This window comes from Anopheles arabiensis, chromosome 3, assembly GCF_016920715.1.
Source record: "Anopheles arabiensis isolate DONGOLA chromosome 3, AaraD3, whole genome shotgun sequence".
In the NCBI taxonomy this organism is placed as follows: Eukaryota; Metazoa; Arthropoda; class Insecta; order Diptera; family Culicidae; genus Anopheles; species Anopheles arabiensis.
The window spans coordinates 31363892-31382541 of NC_053518.1; the positions used below are offsets into that span (position 1 = coordinate 31363892).

General features: G+C 46.3%; 1 protein-coding gene across 2 annotated transcripts in view; it reads left to right on the top strand.

Moving 5' to 3' along the window:
* The window catches only part of LOC120899646 (bone morphogenetic protein receptor type-1B), a 124145-nt gene that overhangs the window by 67658 nt on the left and 37837 nt on the right, over window positions 1-18650 (top strand). The window contains exon 2 of one of the 2 annotated variants that reach the window (XM_040305721.1): window positions 5823-5957. In XM_040305721.1, the coding sequence (XP_040161655.1) occupies window positions 5823-5957 (135 nt within the window). The remainder of the gene's footprint in view (window positions 1-5822; window positions 5958-18650) is intronic. The other variant, XM_040305722.1, reaches the window with a different exon arrangement.

An 18650-nucleotide genomic window follows, 5' to 3' on the forward strand; every position in this document is an offset into this window, starting at 1 on the left:
CAAAAGCCCGTGAACCATATCCCAAACATGTGTTGCGTTTTGAAGTGTTTGGTGTGCATGCCATGCCGTATTTTGAGCCCTGAATTGTCTGGTTTGTGCTTTCCACATTTGTTCTCCCTCTCTCTCGCTCCTCTTTTCCGTCTGATGTTGGGATGTTGTTTATTCAGTTGGTTTCACCCGTAGAAGAAGTCGCTTTCTACCATTCCAGGCACTTAAAGTATGGAAGGATAATGCGTTTTTTTTCTCACACCATAGTTTAGGAAGGATTTTCCACGCCTTCGCACCGTTGGTGGTGGTGTATGGGAAACCCGAGAGGTCGTAGGAAAAGTATTTGCTGGCAGAAGAACTGACTTGAGCAACGGAGTGTTGCCCCCACGGTGGTCGGTTCAAGGACGACCTCACGCGACGCACGATGCAGATGTTCGCAAACGGCTTGCGTTTCTTGAAACGTGTCCTTTTACAAGCAACAGGGAGCTTATTTCAGAGATGTGGCCTACATTCACATACTCCGAAGTCAATTCTGTATTTTGCTTTTAAAAAAAGTTGCCTTCGTTGCCTTTAAAAACATTGATTTGTCGTTGATTTGCGGGAAATGTTCGTTTTGAGTTGGAAAGTCAACTACAACTCTCGTTTGTTTGAAGAAAATATACATCAAACTTTACCAATCTGTACCGATTGGGTTACCTACTCAACCCACTCACCCACCACCCCCAAACAATCAGAAAACAAATGTTCAATAACCCTGGCGTACCGAGAATTATTGCCATTCGGTCGAAACACACGGTGCAGTGCAATGCCTGCGATAGAATTGCATTCGGTTTTGGAAAAATGAGCCCACACCCGGTGTGTTGTTGCACTTTTTCCCGTTGCACCCGGCATGCTACAGGGCAGTGGAGGGCAGCGTACCACCCACAGGCAACATTTCGCCACCTCATGCAAAAACCCGAGGGTGCGATGGTGGTGGTGTTCCCAAGGGGGCACCGCAAATGAACCGTATAGAGTTTTGTTTCCAAGGCACGTTTGGCGTGTTTTTGGTCCGTGTCCGCGGTGTTTTAGCATTGCTCGGGTGTTATGTTTCTAGCCCTTTTTTGCTGTTTCTCCTCCTCTCTATGTTCTGCTGCAGCAAAATGCATTTAACGAACAATATGTTACCGGTCACGTGTTTCATTATGCTGCAAATGTAAAGCAAAACCCTTATCGCCCCCGTCGTCGTGGCCCTCTCCTCTTTGCTCATTACTTTCTCACGCGCCCCAACCGACCGTGTGGGCCCTTTGGGGCGTTTTAGCCCTTTCTCGTTTCTGTTGTGGGTGGGCAAAATTGAAAAACAGCACACACACACGCGCGCGTACTAGGACTACATGCAAAGGGCTGCAAGGGTGTAGTTAGGCTTTCGCCACACCAGCAGCATATTATGGTGAGTGCGCAATAAGTCGAAACAACCAAATCGAATCACATTCTCCTGCCAGAAGTAGCGCATTGGCGATGGTAATTCCACGTACCGTGTGCAAACCCAGTTGCAGTTCTTTGCGGTACAACAACCATTACTCCCCGTATGCCTTTCCGGGCAGATAGTGTGGAAATTGCTCTCTATGCCCAGGGAAATTGGCACTCTGTACACACTGAAGCACGCTCCGAGCGCGAAGTGTACGCTGGCACGAGTATCATTTCAGCTGTTTCGCTCCCGGTGTAAGCCCTTTTTTAAGTGTTTCGCCTTGTTTCACTCTTCCGCGGCCCCTGCTCGCGATTTGCGCCACCCCCAAAGATGAATTAACGGGTGGGAGCATGCACATACACGCTCGCGCGCACGCCCTGCAAAGGAAAACGGAACTCACCATTATCCTCGGCAATCAGCAGCAGCCAAATCGGTCTCTCTTTCTTTCTATCTTTTCCCGTCTTGTGCAATTAGCTACCCACCCCATTGCTTGCAGCATAGTGCACCCCCAGTAAGGTGTGTTCTCCGCTGCTTCCTGTTTAATGTGTACGTTCAATTGCGTTTGGAACTAAACAGTTTTTTTTCTGCGAGGCGCACATACGCACACGCGGAGGAAGCATGAATTATGTGCTTCCGTGTGGGTAGATTTCGCTCTTAAATGTTGCTTGCTTTAGATACGCTTTTCATCCGGCTGCAATGTAAAGTGGGAAGGAAAATGGCCCTTTTAATCAATGCCACTGTTGTGCTGTGGTGCAACAGTGTCCGGGAATGACCTTTGGACGTTTCCTAGTCCAATTGCAAGGCACAGCTAAACTTCTTTGGTGGTTTCGCAAGAGCACGAGAGTGGGAGGATTTTGGAGAGTTAATGGCGTATAAACCGTAAATGCATCATTCTTCACGCTTGATGTGACAAGCGCAGCACCGTCTGATGCACTTCCATCAAAGGGGTGTTTGCGTGATGGTGCCGCCGTCGTCGTCGTCGTCTGCCGAAGGAAACCGTATGGTGGATGACTAATGACACATCTCGGTTGCCAAGTGGAGTTTCAAAAACCATCGGCTAGATTTATGCACTACCGGGGGAAGAAAAGGACAGGTTCCTTTTTTACTTCGGTTCGTTTCCTGTGCATCGGCACGGTGTCTCGTGACTGATGGTATTTATATATCTTCACTTCCAACAAAGTATTACAAATTAGAGTGCACGTCTTTTTCGATTCAGTTTCAGTTTGGCAAAACGTGCGTCAGTTTGTGGCCGTCTCAGGTCTTCTTTGAGATATGGAAGCGTGTTTTTATGTCTGTCCCGGTATGTCTTATGAATAGAAACGGGCGGGGTTTACCCAGACACGCGTTTGAGTGTTTTGCCGTTACCTGTACTACGGTACTTCTAAATGTCTGAAGGACGTTTTGTCGCCTTGCCTTTGGGTAGAATGATACGTGTTTATGTGTGTGTGTGTCGCTAGGGCTGCTGTATACTTTACACTTCAGTTTCAACCCGGTTCCAATCATACCTGTTCGTAATAGCTGACCTGCAACCTGCTTTCGATTTAATTACATGCACAGACACTTACTCGCTTATCGGGAAAAGGTTCCCCCCCCCTTTAAACATGATGTTGGCCTGCACTACTAGTGCGCTAAGGGGTAGTCCAACTAACTGTCCATAAATTCCACCACTCACAAGTGCATTACCCCGTTTCCAGCACTGACACCACCACCATGACTGTCCTCTGCTCGATCACGCTCCTCGGGCTGCTGCAAACCCGACAGACCAATTAATCTATCAATTACAACCATTTACCGGACAGTTTGACCGAAAACAAACTGATAACGCTCTAGTACGCAACAAACCATAAATAATAACTCCCGAGCACTACCCCCCACACACACACACACTATTATCAGAACGCTTGTGTCGTGTTGCGATAGTGATGCAACGGCGGAAGGCTCTAGGCTTCACATGTCACGGTCGTGTGCGCCCTTTTCCGGTGTTCAATTTCAATCGACCATTGAGGATAGGCACTTGAGCGTCTCTGGAATAGTATGTCTAGATGCTCACTAGGACGGTGGGGATGGTTCGCTGTGGCCGTCACGTTACGTTCGACAACTTCCGGGACTCCCCAAAATAAAAAAAACCCTTCTCAGCTCGTCGAAAATTGATGTCTCCAGTGGTATTAGAACCGGGGTTTTCGGATGGTACTATGCCATCATATCAGCTCACCTCTCATTGGACCAAAGTCCACAAAGACATTGAAGAAAAAAATCCGAAGCATAACCCTATCAATCTTAGTCCCAGAGATGAGATTTCCACCATCCAAGCGCGTTGCATCTCGCCCGCAGGATGGATGAGATTTTCTCGGTGTGAACGATGTGTTTGTTTACTATTTATTTGACTTCTTCCTGGGGCTGTGGAATGTACCGGTGATGCGGGGAGCGATTCCCACTATCGCACAGTTGCACACGATCCCAACGGGGAACGACTTCCGGTCATCAGTTGACGGAGAGTGCATTTTTCACACGTCCATTTGAGCAATGGCGGGATATGAGATACGGGAACTATACGGTAAGAAATTCAAATCACACATCCAGAACTTCGTACAAAATGTCTAAAGATTGATGTGTTGTTTTGTGATGTTCTTTACAGGTAAGAGGTTTAGGTACCAGTCTTCAAATTTTTTGTACCCCATTCAGGCAATGTTCAAGTGGGAATATTTAGAAGGCTGATGGGGCGGTCCTTGTTATGGTGCACACTATTTGCCAGATGTGAAGAGGATTTTGTGCCTGTTTCCATTCAAAAGACACTGGGGAAAACCTGAGACTTTTTGAATATTCCTTGTAGTTTGTACCTTTTGGATTTTGAGCTACCTGTGTGGAATATTGTCCTGATCGCTTTGTGGTTAAAATTTTATTGTACATCCTAACGTTTGCGAACCATAACTCAAAACCAATTATTCTAATGTGTAGTCCATAAATGCTGAAGTCGTCTATAATTCAGGAATGGAGAATTTTGGAATTTTCTAATTTGTTTACCCATTGAAATATGAACAACCTCTTGTGTTAAATTAAAAAGTCTTAAAGGAAAAATTATAAACAAACTTTATTCAAGCATTGAGAATTCTAAAATTCTTCACTGATTTGTTAATAGCTCTTAGTTATTATTGCAGTTCTGAGAACTCTTCACTGATTTGTTTAATAGCTCTGAGTCATTATTGCACGCTCTTTCTTGAAATAATTTGATTGATGATCACCAATCTATTCCATTAATTCCTCATATGAACAATGTACTCAGTGTTTGCACCCTTCAACTTCCAGTTTCAATACCAAATCATTTGTTTTGACGGAAACTGGGATAGTTAGGGGTTGTTTAACAATTAACGATTTAACTGGGTTTTAGGGTTGTGAAGTTGCAGCACGTCCTAACTGCTATTTCAATTGGCTGGATGTGTTCAAAACCATAACTGAACAGTCAAGAAACCTAATGGAAGACTATCATCTATTTACCCAAGCTTGCACTTGCACTTTTAGAGCATTTTTGTGAAAGTAGTCCTTGGGAAACATTACATTATTGCGTGCTTGCGTGTCTTAAATACTGTGTTTTCGATGAAATTCGCAGAAGATAAGCAACTGCTTAGTAACAGTTAGATAGTTAATATAAATAACTTGATTTTTGCGCCATTAGTACCTAAAAAAGTGTACCATTTCTAAATGAGCCCATGCTTTACATATTATATGTGCTTCTGTAATCATGAATATCAATATCCCTTGACACCGATCCCTCAATTCAACTCAGTTAGAAGAGCAAGCCTATTCGCAAATACCTACCGGACTCTGCCACCCTGTAATTGCTTCATTACTAAGCGATGTGTCAATCTTCACTGGCAAAGCAAACGAGTGGTGCTGGACGCTTGGGAGATCGCCGAACAGAATACGCCACATTTGAAATGGAAATCGGCTGCATGATCTCCATCTACTACTCTATACCGCTCGAGGACACAGCTTCCGCGGCTCCCTTGACATAGACGCACCACCGCGTCGTGTCACCGTCGGCCGTCGAAGATTGATTTCTCCTTCGGAGCTTAATTAGAAGTAATGCGACCTAATTGCCATCGAGGGGACGGTTGATGTTTGCCTGATCGCGCAATAGGGGAATGGGGAAATGCAAATATTGCCCTCTCCGAGCATCATGTGCATTCGCGGATACAGAAACTAGCAGTTAGAGGTGCATTATACGAAATGCAATTGGCCGAGATTGAGGTGTGCTGTAGAGGTTCCGATGATACCCTGCTACCAGATATCCAGCAAAGGAAAAGCAATTTTCTTTATCGATGAAGAAACCGTATAATTATAGATATTACAAACGTATCTAATGCATCACAATCGCTCATTTTCTCTCTTACAGTGGATGAACTACTAGCAGCTGCTGAGCGGCCTCTCTCACCACCCTTGGCGTCAGCGGAGCATCAGCCACCAGCACACGACGCCGGTAATAATCATACGCAAGAAGCTTCACTCGCAGCGGCAATCGGTAGCACAGGTCAGTAGTACTGGCACTGCTGGGTTGGCTGTGTATGCCTCACCCAACGCGCCCATCCATCATCCGTCGAATGCGACTCGCGTACGGTAGCAATTTCTTATTTAAATTAGCGAAAATTGACGCACCCGTACTCCGGGGGTAGCTCCTTAATTGTGTCACGTTGAAACTTCCATTCCATGCGGGATTCATCTCTCCGCGACCTTTGCCTTAAAGTGTGGTGTGGTTTGCGTTAAAATCACACTGTGCAAGTGCTTCAACTCGCAGTCATTTCCTACTCCTCACTTCCACGCAATGCCATTTTTCGCAACACCTTCACCTAATGTCACACGGCAACGCTCTCCAACTGCTCGTAAGACAATTTAATCGTGCACGCTGTGTTGAAGTGGTACAACCACTTCTCCATAAAGTAATGCACTTTAATCCTTGCACAGTGTGTAACGATCGTACCAGGGGGGTCGGTTGAGCGTGAAGCATTCAGAGGTGCAACAGGTGAGAGCCCACCGAGGAAGGCTTACCCTGTGCTGTTGCTGCCGTAGTAGGCATAATTTGTTTGGCTATAATTGTAATTTTATGTGGCACTTTTTGTGCCCGTGCGGCAATAACTTAACCACTAACACGCGCCTAAGTGCATCGTTCGTTCGCTGGGATTTGCTCCGACCTGGTGGTGATCCACTCATGGTTGAGGGGTAGATTTCAATTACCATTCCCCCCCGTTACCGGTTAGAAGTTTGATTTGAATTTTATTTCCAATTTGTTTGTACAAGCTGTGTTTGTCCCCGCCGGTCTCTAAGAGCTGTCTCAAACAAGCTTTTTATCGCGCCGTTACAGCTGTAGCGATGATTTTTTATTACGCGTCACTGATTCATGCGTTGGGTTTTATGCGCAAACTGCACTGCGCTATGGAAAAGTTTTCATCGGCAAGTGCAAAACTGCTGCGCTCTGTTTTCTAGCTGTGTTCAGATGTAATTTCCATTTCCGGTACAGCTCTATAACACCGAGATAACACCCTTTTTTGCGCAAGAAGCAAAGGTGCAAGTGACAATGAGTAGTTTCGCAGTTTATAATTGCACATTTAACCATAAATAGTGCCGTAAATAACAACCCTCAGATCGACCCACTGCTTCCAATCATGCATACTCCAACCCGCATACTGCAGCCGATCGTCGATCAGTGTGAACCTTGCCCGGTGCCATTCATTGTCTTATGTCATTTGTCATATGGTTTTATCATTTTTCCCCCCAACCCGTTTTCTTTTAACATTTTAATCGCTTGTTCGCGGGTATGTTTTGTGCGTTGCTTTATCTTACCCCGTTGTCTGCTGCTGCCAACGTGCCATGGTTGAAAGAGGGCTTGCGCGCACAACAAGCACAAAACCGTTCGCAGACGACCTGTTGCTGGCGATCAACTCGGCGTGTCACCTTGATGATCGATAAGATTTTAAAAGATGCCAAGCGCCTTCTACGTACGGTGTAAATCGCAAAGATATGCAAACCGGGCACGAAATGAGGATGCTTTATAAGAGTAGAGTCCAGCCGGAACCTCTGCGCCTGCGATTAATTGGATTATAAATGTGAATAATGGGCGTATAAGTTGTTGGGAAAATTTATGTCCTGTTTTGCGCTCGGCTCATAATTGGACGATAGCGCTCATTAGTTAGCGACTTTGTCGTCCATCGCCAAAGCTCGTTGAGGTAAATCGCATCCAACCGCAGAGGACGATCTAATAAGGACCGTGTGCTTGTCGCCTCGTCAACGTTATCGGACCGATCTATCGTTAATTTTTTGGAAACACTCCAAAATCATCATCCCACAATCGACGTTTTGGGGTATAGATCGAGAGTGAAACTGGGAAACTACTCCAACCCTTCTTGTTTACCGTTCATCATTCCAAGTTCCAAGAGTTGGTGCGGTTTGATTATGCGTGTTGCCATAAATTATGCAAAGTTCCAGTTTCACCACGAAGATTTTGGAGGTAACGAACGACCACGCGATCAACGCCATCGCGCGGTTCCCGTCGTCCGGGGCCCCAGTGACATTCGGGTTCGGGTTTTGGTGTGGATCATTTTTATTTCGTCTTTTATAGCGATCCGTAGCGAATGGTTTGAGTTTCTTCTCGCCCACATCATACGTACGCAGGCAAAAACGGGAAATGGATAACTCTTTTCTGTTTGCAGGTCGCGTGGGCTTTTGGGAGATGAGCCCAGGAAAAAAAGATGTTCGATTTCATTGCGTGGCGTGTGATCGATATGGATCGATAGGATCGTTCGCGTGGCTCAGCGAATGTGGAGCTGATCTATCTTGGGGATGAGTTTTGATTTAAATATGGGATTATTTATTTAACAACGGATTAGCAAGAGCGCTTTTAAGCGTATGTTTATAGTTACATACTGTTAATTTGATTTATTTTTAACGATCAACTTTTGACTCGGATAGGTTTTTGGTTCTTCTTTTAAAGTGTAAAGGGCAATCTATCTGATTGAATGAGCTTCAATGCAAAGGAAACTGTTCCTTCTGTAAAATAGGCCATTTTACTGAAAAACATCGTCAAATGTATGACTCTGCTCTTGTTTTCCGCGTTTTTAACGATTAAACATACATATTTTCAATGTACAGTGAGGTGAACAATACCAAGTCACGATCAAAACAATATTAAAACCGATCTTTCAGACGTTTGCTGACGATGTTTCAGACGAGCATCTTGTAGATATTTGCCACACAAGTTTTCTAATGATGTTGATTGTGAACAATAGCGAATTTCCAACTGAGATATCAGTGAAGCAATCAAAAGGCCAGTATGTTCTCCAGTGTCTTTAACTGAACTCGTGAATCACTTTCGAGTGTGTGTCTTTCGTAGAAAGCCGTAGAGAGTATTGATCGGAACGATCCCTCAAACATCACGTTCTATTGAGATAACGTGACGTTTGTTCTTGCTTCTGATGTGCCTTTTCTCTTCCACGTAACTCGAAACGTTTAATATATCACGGTCGACTAACGCTATGACTCACGCGGGTACAGTATCTACCCTCTCGCTGTGTCAACTAGTCGGTGACAGTAAGTGGACGAATCCTGTCAGCCCCAGATCATACCGTCCAACCGCCTCGCTCTGGCTTCGTTTGTCAATTTCAATTAATTTTCATTGAACTCCCACCGGACGGATCGGTTTGCATCGGAGTTGGCCACACTCCAATCGCGTTGCGCGCGTTGATGGAGTGGAATTTAGATTTCATTAGACGCAGGACACGCTCTCACGGGTCGTGCAGTTGCCAAGGGTTTGTAATTTCATTGAAGCTTCCTGGTGTGAGCTAGCCAAGTGTATAAACCAGCACTCTGTTTGTAACCTTTTCCAACTCTTCTGTTGATGATGCATCGTAGAGTACGAAAGTGCCTTACCTTTACAGTCGTCCGGGAAGGAAACAGGAAGCAGCTGTGTTGGATGAGGATTGGGTTGTAAAACCCACGGCAACGACACGGCAACTCTCTTGTGCTGCCCGTTTGCTTGCACTAATTGGTTACGGAGCGCAGATTTGGCTTGTGGCGGACCTTCTCTGTCCCCATCCTTCCCGCAGTCTTTGATATTTGCTCCACGGTAATAAATAATCGCCCCAACTGGTGGATGAAATCGGTAGGCACAAGCAAAAGCGTGTGTCGCTAGAACCCTGGCCAGGTTTTGATGAGAGGCGTTGATGAATGGCAACCAAACACACACACACATAGCGATGTATGCCACCGATATGTCTTCACAATCATGGGAAAGAGAGGTGAGGTGTTGTCCTGTCGCCCTGTGGCAGGTTTGTAATCTCCCGAAACAGGTGTATGTCATGGTTATGTAAGTTTATAAATAATCGCACACTTGAAATACTCGCTCGCCTATTGACACTGCCCGCCACCTCTCCTTCCTTTTATTACTCCCTACTCTCTCCCCTCCCTCTTTTCGTGTTGTGCTCTAGATTTCAGCAACCAAAAGTGCAGTGTTTGAACGACTCGCATCCTCGACCCCCCAGCTCACATGTTCTTCCAAATCTCTCGACTCCGGCGGACAAACAGTCCGCGCAAACGGTGCAGTGGGTTTGTCTTTGATCTTTGAATAGTTTTATTTGATTTCGGACCGGCCCGTGTCGAGAGCACCGTTACAAGGGAACCGCCTCAACCAGCTCGGTTTGGATGCAATAACATTCAAAGCGCAATTTACCGGACCAAGCGACGGTAGGGTGGTGTGTATGTGCGTAGTGATCGTACACCAACGAAATTTCGCTTCCCTTGTAGTTTCGCTGCAACCAGTTTGGACGGAATCTAACAGGGAAAGAGATAGCCCGGAGTCAACGGGGAGGAGGGAAGCAAATTAAAATTGCACTTTAAAACAAAATGTTGCGCGAGAGATAAAACTTTGAAATACAAACTAATGAGATTGGCTGCCGCCCGTGGCAGCTTCCAGCGCTGACGTGTGGGTGGGTGTGTGGGACGAGCTGTCGTTTCATGCCGTCCATCAAGCTCCAAGACTGGGTTGGAAGGAATTGGAATTACTCGCGAAGGTGTGGCGCGGGGCCTCCTCACTGCTGCTGGCCGGTCACAAACTCACAAGTCCCTCGACAACCTACTGCCAACCTACCTAGTTCTAGTGTATTGCTCCCCTGCAGGCGACAGGCGTTTGCAAGCAACACGGATATCACCCATTACAGGCACAGCTATCCCTTCCAACAAACCTGCAACGCGAATGAACCGTACGGACGTGTACCATGAATGAAATGGTTGAATGATTTGCGCTCTAGCCAAGTTCGCCATTCCTCGTGGTATCGCATCCATACGCACACTCCGTACCGGGCGTCCGAAAATATATTTGGTCATATTTTCTAATTACAGTGCGCAATGGTGCGCACTCGGGGTAAACCGGAGGACCTGGGCAGAGGACGCGACTCGCAATGAATTTTCAATTGCTTCGCTTTTATATCAGCCATAAATCTGCTCCGAGTCTCACAGTCGGTTGAGGCTCCGATTCGATGTTTCCTGTGTCGGTCCGGGGGGAAGGGGGGGGGGGAGACTCGAGATGTTACAGACGAGTAGATGGGAAGATCGTGGTTTGAGTGCCACGAACTCTCCAGGTTCGGTGATACGTGCCGTACATTAGTCGCCAGGAAACGTAAATCTGTCTAAGATCGTTGACCGAATGTCAAACACCATTCGTTGCTGTATGTCCAAACGACATTTGGACAAGAAGAAGCACACTCAAAAAGTGATCCTAGAATAAATAGCTTAAATTAAAACCATTCGACACCACCGGGACTAAGAGATGGAAATGAACTCCGAAGCGAAGACTTCCCTGTGTGTGTATGTGTGTATGTCTGTGGGAACAGTGTGCCGGTGCCAAAATAAAACCGTTCGGCGACGTAACCGTTTCCGCGATGAGCAGCAATAAAATCAATCCCAACGCTCCCGTTCTACAACCCGACGACGCCCGTGTCAATGTACTCCTGCTCTACACGGTTCTTTACCTCCTGCCCAAAAGGAAAGCCCAATTTCGGATCGGCACGACTCCCCCGCATCTGGTCCGCCGGGAGAACCATAAACAGGGATTCACTACCGTGGCAGCTTGAACCTGGGGCGACTAGTTTATTGCATCTTTGTCGCCACGCGCCTTTAATGGCAATTGGGTGTCGATCCCGACGATCGCCCTCTATCAGAGGTGTCAAACTCATTCGGCGGGCCGCAATCTTGCACTCCAGGTTTATGCGTGAAAGTTGTCCGATCATTCCAAATGAGGTCGTTAGGTAATTTATTTCTAATCAATTAATTTTTGTTTCGAAATTGATGTTTTCGGATCAGGTGTTGTACTCTTGTTCTACCAGAAAGAAGTTGCGAAGACAGTGTAGAGAATCTGTATATTCTCAGAGTCTAGAGCAGTTGGAATGATCCATTCGAGATCCTGTTCCTGAAACAATAACTTTGAAATTGAGAATGTTTTGAAGCATTATTTGTATGTGTAGAATGTAAATTTACTTATTTTTATGCCAAGAAAGTAGATTTTTATCCTCGAGCCATAGGACTGGTATGTAAAGCACATGGGTTTGGTATATTTGTCATCAAGCTAGTAGTTTTGCTTCAAACTATCTCCGGCGCGCAATATCACCGTGCAATCCTATTGCGCAGTGTAAAGCTATTTATTGAGAACGATTTGCTTCGAAACGTGAACTTTCCCCAGGGATCAAAAATGGCAAATTCCGCATCGTCTAAGTAGCAACTACCACATGTGACGGGGGCCCTTTCAACCGCACCTAAGCCCACCATTGCTCATTGCTCCTCGACCAGTAGACGAACGGGTGTGTGCGGCTTATTATCCGCCATTATCGTCCCGAGTGCAAGCAAATCGCTGCCTCCGTAACTGTTCTTTGTGCGCTGGGTGCGAAGGGTGACAAGGATAAATTCCACGGCTGTCGCGAGTGGACCCTCCTCAATGCCCCACTAGGCACGTACCCGCGAGAGCGCGAACCTTTACGCCACCTTTACTCCATCAGCATGTAGCTGTAACTCCACCACCACCTCCACCTTCACGGTGGCATCTCTTAATTTGTGCTTGCGGCCAGTGCTTGCTGGTCGGCGCGCAAAAACTACCGGTGATAGCGCTCACAGACTCCTACGTGCGCCCTTCAGGAGAGTGGCCTGAGATTAAATCTTCATGTTGCAAATTGTCGACCAGAGTCGGCTCAGCCTCCCTCGTCCGCCTCTGTCCCCAACAGATTTTTTCCAATAGCCTTTGTGTGTGTTTACGGGGCTTATCGCGCCTTGTATGCAAAGCGACAGGCCAGATTTCCCCGCGCTCTGGGTGGCAGTTTCCAAGACAACGCGCCTCGGTCGCCGAAAGCCCTTGGAGGGTGCAACTACTAGTGCGCGATTAGCACACACTTTGCTCACACACGATCTCGATCGCGAAAGTGGATTCGCGTCGGCAGTGTGGCCCAGTGTGTTAAAAAATCGCGTTAAATCACTTGTTCTCTAGTCTGTCGATACACTAGCACCCTTAGGTGGTGAGGGCTTTGTTTTTACGGGACACAGCGAGTACCATTGCGTGCGTTTTTTTTTTTATACCCGCGTAGGCCGTAGGAATTCCAGCGCGAGCCGACAAGTAGCGCAAGAACGCGAAATGTCACACCAGAATGAAATGTCGTTCGGTCGTTCTGGATATGGTGAAGCCTACGGGCCAAGACTATCCCCTCTGCCCGGGGTTTCAATGTCGATGATGGCGAGAATAATTGACGTGTTAATGGATTTCTAATGAAGTTGTTCCTTCTCGGCTAGATGTTCCGACCGGGGGGAGATCGTTGTATACAAAGCAATAGGACCCTGCTCTACTGCTATCTTAAACAATCAACCAGCTTGCGAACAAACGAGCGTCAAGTACAAATGTTTCTGTAGCACCCTTATCGATGTAGGAAAGAGATCAAAGCCCACATACACAACCACATACAAAGTGGTGTTTTTTCCGCGTTTTACACACGGTATCTCGGTGAGTATTCCAATGATTGATTTGAATAATGCCCCACATTAATCGCGGGATAAAACTGCAATCCATCTCTGTGGTGGCAATTGATGTAGCGTCGTGTGGCACTGACGAAGGGGGGATATGATTCAACCGCATATCTAGATACCTCCCACGTCGGTTGGCAACATCATCGGCATTGTTATTTCCCATTGAAGCAAGCCACATACGAAACCCTCTCGTCTCATCTCACGGTTGGTTGAACTTTAGCGATGGAATTCGATAATTGATCGCTAATACGCGCGCGTCTGTGTGTGTGTGTGTTTCTATCGCGTTTAGTGTTAAACTCTCTATGAAGGTATCCGTGTTACGCTCAAATGACGTCCAAGTGAACCCCCCGAAGCTTGAAATCAAAACAAAAAACCTACGCCTCCGGTTCTGATCTTCAAAAGACCTCCAAATCTCGCACACGACCCTCTATTGCTGCTGGAAGCGAATGCAGCCAAATTTATGAATATTGTGGCCGGCCCGGCGGCATTAATGCTCGCTACATGTACTACGCCTCCATCTCGTCGGATTGCGCCTCGCTCCAAACAAAAAAAATGTTAAGTGTTTTGGGGCCAATTAAAATGCTTCGCTCCGGTTCGAAGCTGCTGCTTGGAAGTGCGCAAAACGTTCCCGGTGCGTTCGCCCCCGGTCTGCCTTTTTTTGCCGCCGACGTATCCGCCTGCGCACTGGATGTACTTCTACTGTTTCTTTTCTGGTGTTACCTTTACTCACCCCACAAATAAAAGGGTTTACATCGCCCTGCACAGAGTCGCGTGCGTATTTTAATGAACTTCCAGTGTTGCGTGTGCACCCATCCCATGCTCTCCTACAGCCGAAAACGATCCCGAGGAGCTAATTATTGGTGAGATTTCGTTTTAGTTGCCCACGGAACCCAAGAACCTGCGGATGGCAGAAGTTCGGTGGAAGGATCTCGCAATAGTTTCAATGCGAACGAACAGTTCTAATTTCGAGCTTTTAAAGGATGTGTTGCCGAGTTGGCTTTTTCGAATGGGTTTACAAATTCAAATGACTTTAAGTGTCTCCCCCTCTTCCCCCCAAGACACATCAGCTCTGCTTTCCCTCTATGTCCTCCTTTTCTTGAAGATCTCCTCGGCGGAACACAAACGCGAATGTCTGGTAGCTGCGAGAATGTGCCGAGGATCGGTCGTGGTAGCGTAGAATGTCTTGAGCGTCAGACGTTTTTCTTTTCTTTTTTCTTTCTTCTGCTCTTTTCCATTTCAGCTCCACAGAAACGGTAGCTAAAGTGCTATCAGCAGCACGGTGTGGAGCTTTTAACCGCTTCTTCTCGTTTCTCGCTATTTAAGTTTCGCCCACCAAGCCGCATGCGTACACAGCGCGCGATCCGATTCTGAGCGTCCGCAGACTTCCTTTCGGTTCGCTGGATTGTGCTAATATATATCTCCCCCACTCAAATCCCTTTGCTGCTGGATGCTGTTGCGTCCGTACCGGCTTTTTCGCCTTTGCTTTGTCGTCGTTACGGGCTACGTTCTCTTCAGTTTTTTTGTTGCTCCACACGAAAAGGAAGGCGATTCTTTACCACACAGAACAGCATGTCCGGGAGGCACCTCGTTCCAGCGTCGATCCTTGACGCATCGCACCGTGATCTTTGAGTCGCACCGAACGGCGGCGAAGGCGGGTGCCGGATGGCAGTCAGTCAGTCAGGCGGCCGGGGTGGTCGCACAAATTTACGCGCGGACACGAAAACACTGTTATGCTTTTAAGCATAAGCCGCCGCCGCCGGTGTGTGCGCGCGCGCGCGCCCGAGAACGCGACGCGTTTTTTGCGCGGGCCACACCTTTGGTGCTTTTGCTGTTGTACGTTTGCCTGTTGTGCGGAGGTTTGAGGTGGCTCTTGAAAGGCCGTTACGGTTTGAAAGACTAGATTCAGGGCTTCCCGTGTATAGTGGCATAAGCAGGGGGGTTGAAATATTATGCAAATCATGTTGTGCTGTGGTGCTGTGGAGCCAGCCACTCTTATTGTGCTGTGGCCTCTTGCCGGACGTGCGGGCGGGCAGCAAATTCTATTTATTGAGTGTGACATTTTAAGGTTTTCGCATCTTTTTATTCTTGAATGAACTCTTCTGCCCTAATGGCCGTTTCATGCAGCTGCATGCTGCAACGGAAATGGAAAAATGGAGATGTGTAGCCTTTTCGACGCAAACACATTTCTCCCATTTTAACGCAGGAAGTGGTGACTATGTGACCCCCACCTTCGCTCAGGTACATGATTTTGTTAATGAGTATTTACCGAGATTAAAACACGCTGCGGCGGCGGGAAGGAGGAAGCCTTAATGTGGCTTTACCGCTTTTAAGTCAGCTTAAGTCATGCAAATAATTTTATGCAAATTCGCCCAATAGTGCACCGCAGACACGCTATTCATCTTGGACGGAATGGAAACGAATCTATGGACATTCGTCCCGCTCTACGAGCTACCCACCGGTCGGTACCGGCACTTTGAACGACCATATTCGGTATGCAGCTGCCGGGAGTGCATTATAATCAAGACACCAACACGGCTGAATCTCGTTTGTTTAATTGGATTATCCGCGATTATGGGCACGGGATTATTGTGCAGCATGCCTCGGCGCCCGGGGGGCCCTCCTCGTGTTTGTCTTCTTGGGGTGTGGGTGGTGCTGATCCCCTCACACTACTTAAGATAATGCATATCGAAGTTTTTTTGCTTTGTTCTCTTCCCATTTTCAATCCATCTCCATAACGACGACGACGATGATGATGATGAAGGTGCCAAAAGATTAACCTCCGTGCATTCTCTGTAAAAGGTGTGCCGAAGAGGAGGAGGAGGAGGAGGAGAAGTCACAAAGCGTTGGCACAATTTTCCAGCACTGGTTGGTGAATGGGACAAATAAATTATATTCCCCAGCACGCGACACACGGGGACAGCAGTGCTAATACGGTTGGTAAGGAAATGGGCGCAAGTAAATCCGGCTTAATGTGTGTGTTTGTGTCTCTTGCGGCTTTGCGCGAGGAAGCTTATGGTAAAAGCGAAGGCAAAGGTCGCGTGTACGATGGAGACATACACACACACACACGCATGGATGGGGGATATAATTTCCAGCCGTGTTGCTAATGCGACAGCTCGTTGATTAAAAGCGAATCACGCGGTTGCTCATTTGCACGCCGGCTTAAAGACACATCAATTTAATTGCCCCTGACCCCCTGAACCCCTGACTTCTGCCAATGCAGTACAATGGTGTAGTGATGTTGGGTACTAGAAACATGTTTATGGACTGTTAAATTTCTTATTTAGTTGGTAGTAAAAACGTGGACAGTTTTATTTGAATGCAATGCAATGCAATGCAATGCAATGCAATGCAATGAATATTTTGTCATAAAATGCTGCCAGCGAAAGCAGTTCGGTCCGCACAACGGTTATAGCGGAACATGGGACAAATTAGGGCAAGTTAGCGATTTTGTTCTGAATCTCATTGCATAATAATAATAACTTAATACCGATAATTTACTGCATTTGATGTTATTAAATGTTATTCAGGCACTCTTTATGACAACAAATTTATGTCTATAAATTGAGAAATATATTGATCGTAAAAAACCATGCCCTGCAACCATACTTCCTCAATCCCTGAAGCCATAACTCAATTAATATTTTGGGGTATAATGAACAGGATCAGCTAGAAGGAGTTGTCCTCTGTAAACTTCACATTATAGCCTTCAAGTTGCTTAGTTCATGCCATTATAACGGACAAATGATTGAACAATGTTTTTGTCTTTTTGCTTTTTGGCTACAAAACAGGTCGTTGCGAGTTGTAGTTAGCTCCAAAATGTGACCTGTACGATGAAAATATAATTCCAAATCAAAATATTTGCTTCATAAAATCATTTCAATTGAAAACAAACCATATTTCACTGACGACTTAATACATTTCAAAATTTTACACATTACTTACATTTTTCGATATTGTTCCAGCAGTACCCATTTTGCCCCTGCATGCACATTTTTCCCGAATAAAGTATATTTTTTACATCGCTCTATGGTGCTACACAATAAAGAGTCTACTTTTGGGGAAATTGAACCGAATAAAATCTCCCAAATATTACCCTCCATCAGCTCGCTTACAGCTTCGTGCCAGATAACGTGCCGTTGTACAATTGATTGGAAAATTTTTGCACTCATTTCACTGTCCTCATTACAACCATTTTTAACACGATCCTATTCTGCCGGTCCGCATGTTGTTGTACACTGCCCTCCGCTGCAGATTTCAATCGCTCCGGACGCAATTAGTGTCTGTGATAGGAATGGGTGCGACCTGCGGCCACCGCAGCAAATACCTTTTAACACCGGCCAAAGGTGATGGAGAAATTTTAATTAAAATGCAAATTTTCGACCTCGCATTGCATTTTTCCGTGCTGTGGTGGGATATGGCAGGGTGTGGATGTGTAAGAAGGGAGGTTACAGCGGGTATAAATATAAATTTCAAAAATGCATTCCGCTATGCAAATCTACAGCGCGCGCGATCTCTCCCCCCGAATCTGCAATCTGTGGCCGGCTTGTGCCCTGTGCGTAATGTCACCGCCCATTTCTCATGAAGGTGTTGAAAAGCGTCACAAGATGAAAAGGGAATGGCGTGGGGAGCGCGTGCTTCAAGAGAGGAGAAATGGTTTGATGTTGTGTCTGGCGGGCAGCATACAACGGCGTGTGCTGCTACTGTCATATAAAGTGAGCTACTTTACGATCGCTTCTGACCTCATTGTTGCTGCTGCTCTCCTGCAATGCTTCTCGCGGGGAGCTTCACGATGATCGCGGATACATTAATTTTATTCACTTCGTGCGGTTCTTGCACGTCACAAGCCAAGCAGTTTGGATAGAATAAACGAACGTTCAATATTTATCGTTCTCATCGGGCGAGCGGAGGAAAAAAATAAGATAACATTATCTGTTTTCCAACTGTAAGATATCGACTTTTTTTGTTGAAAATAAGATAAACTTAATGCAACATTTTACTTTGTTATCAAAACAGATTGGTCTCTATTTTACGCATTTAACGACTCGCAATTACGTTGACAGGGGTTTGAAATTTAAATACAGGCATTTCAATCACATCTTGCCGGTGCCGTGACCAGGATAATGCTGTTCACAATTTCTGGTGCCATGGCCTCGGATCGGCAGCAAGGAAGAGT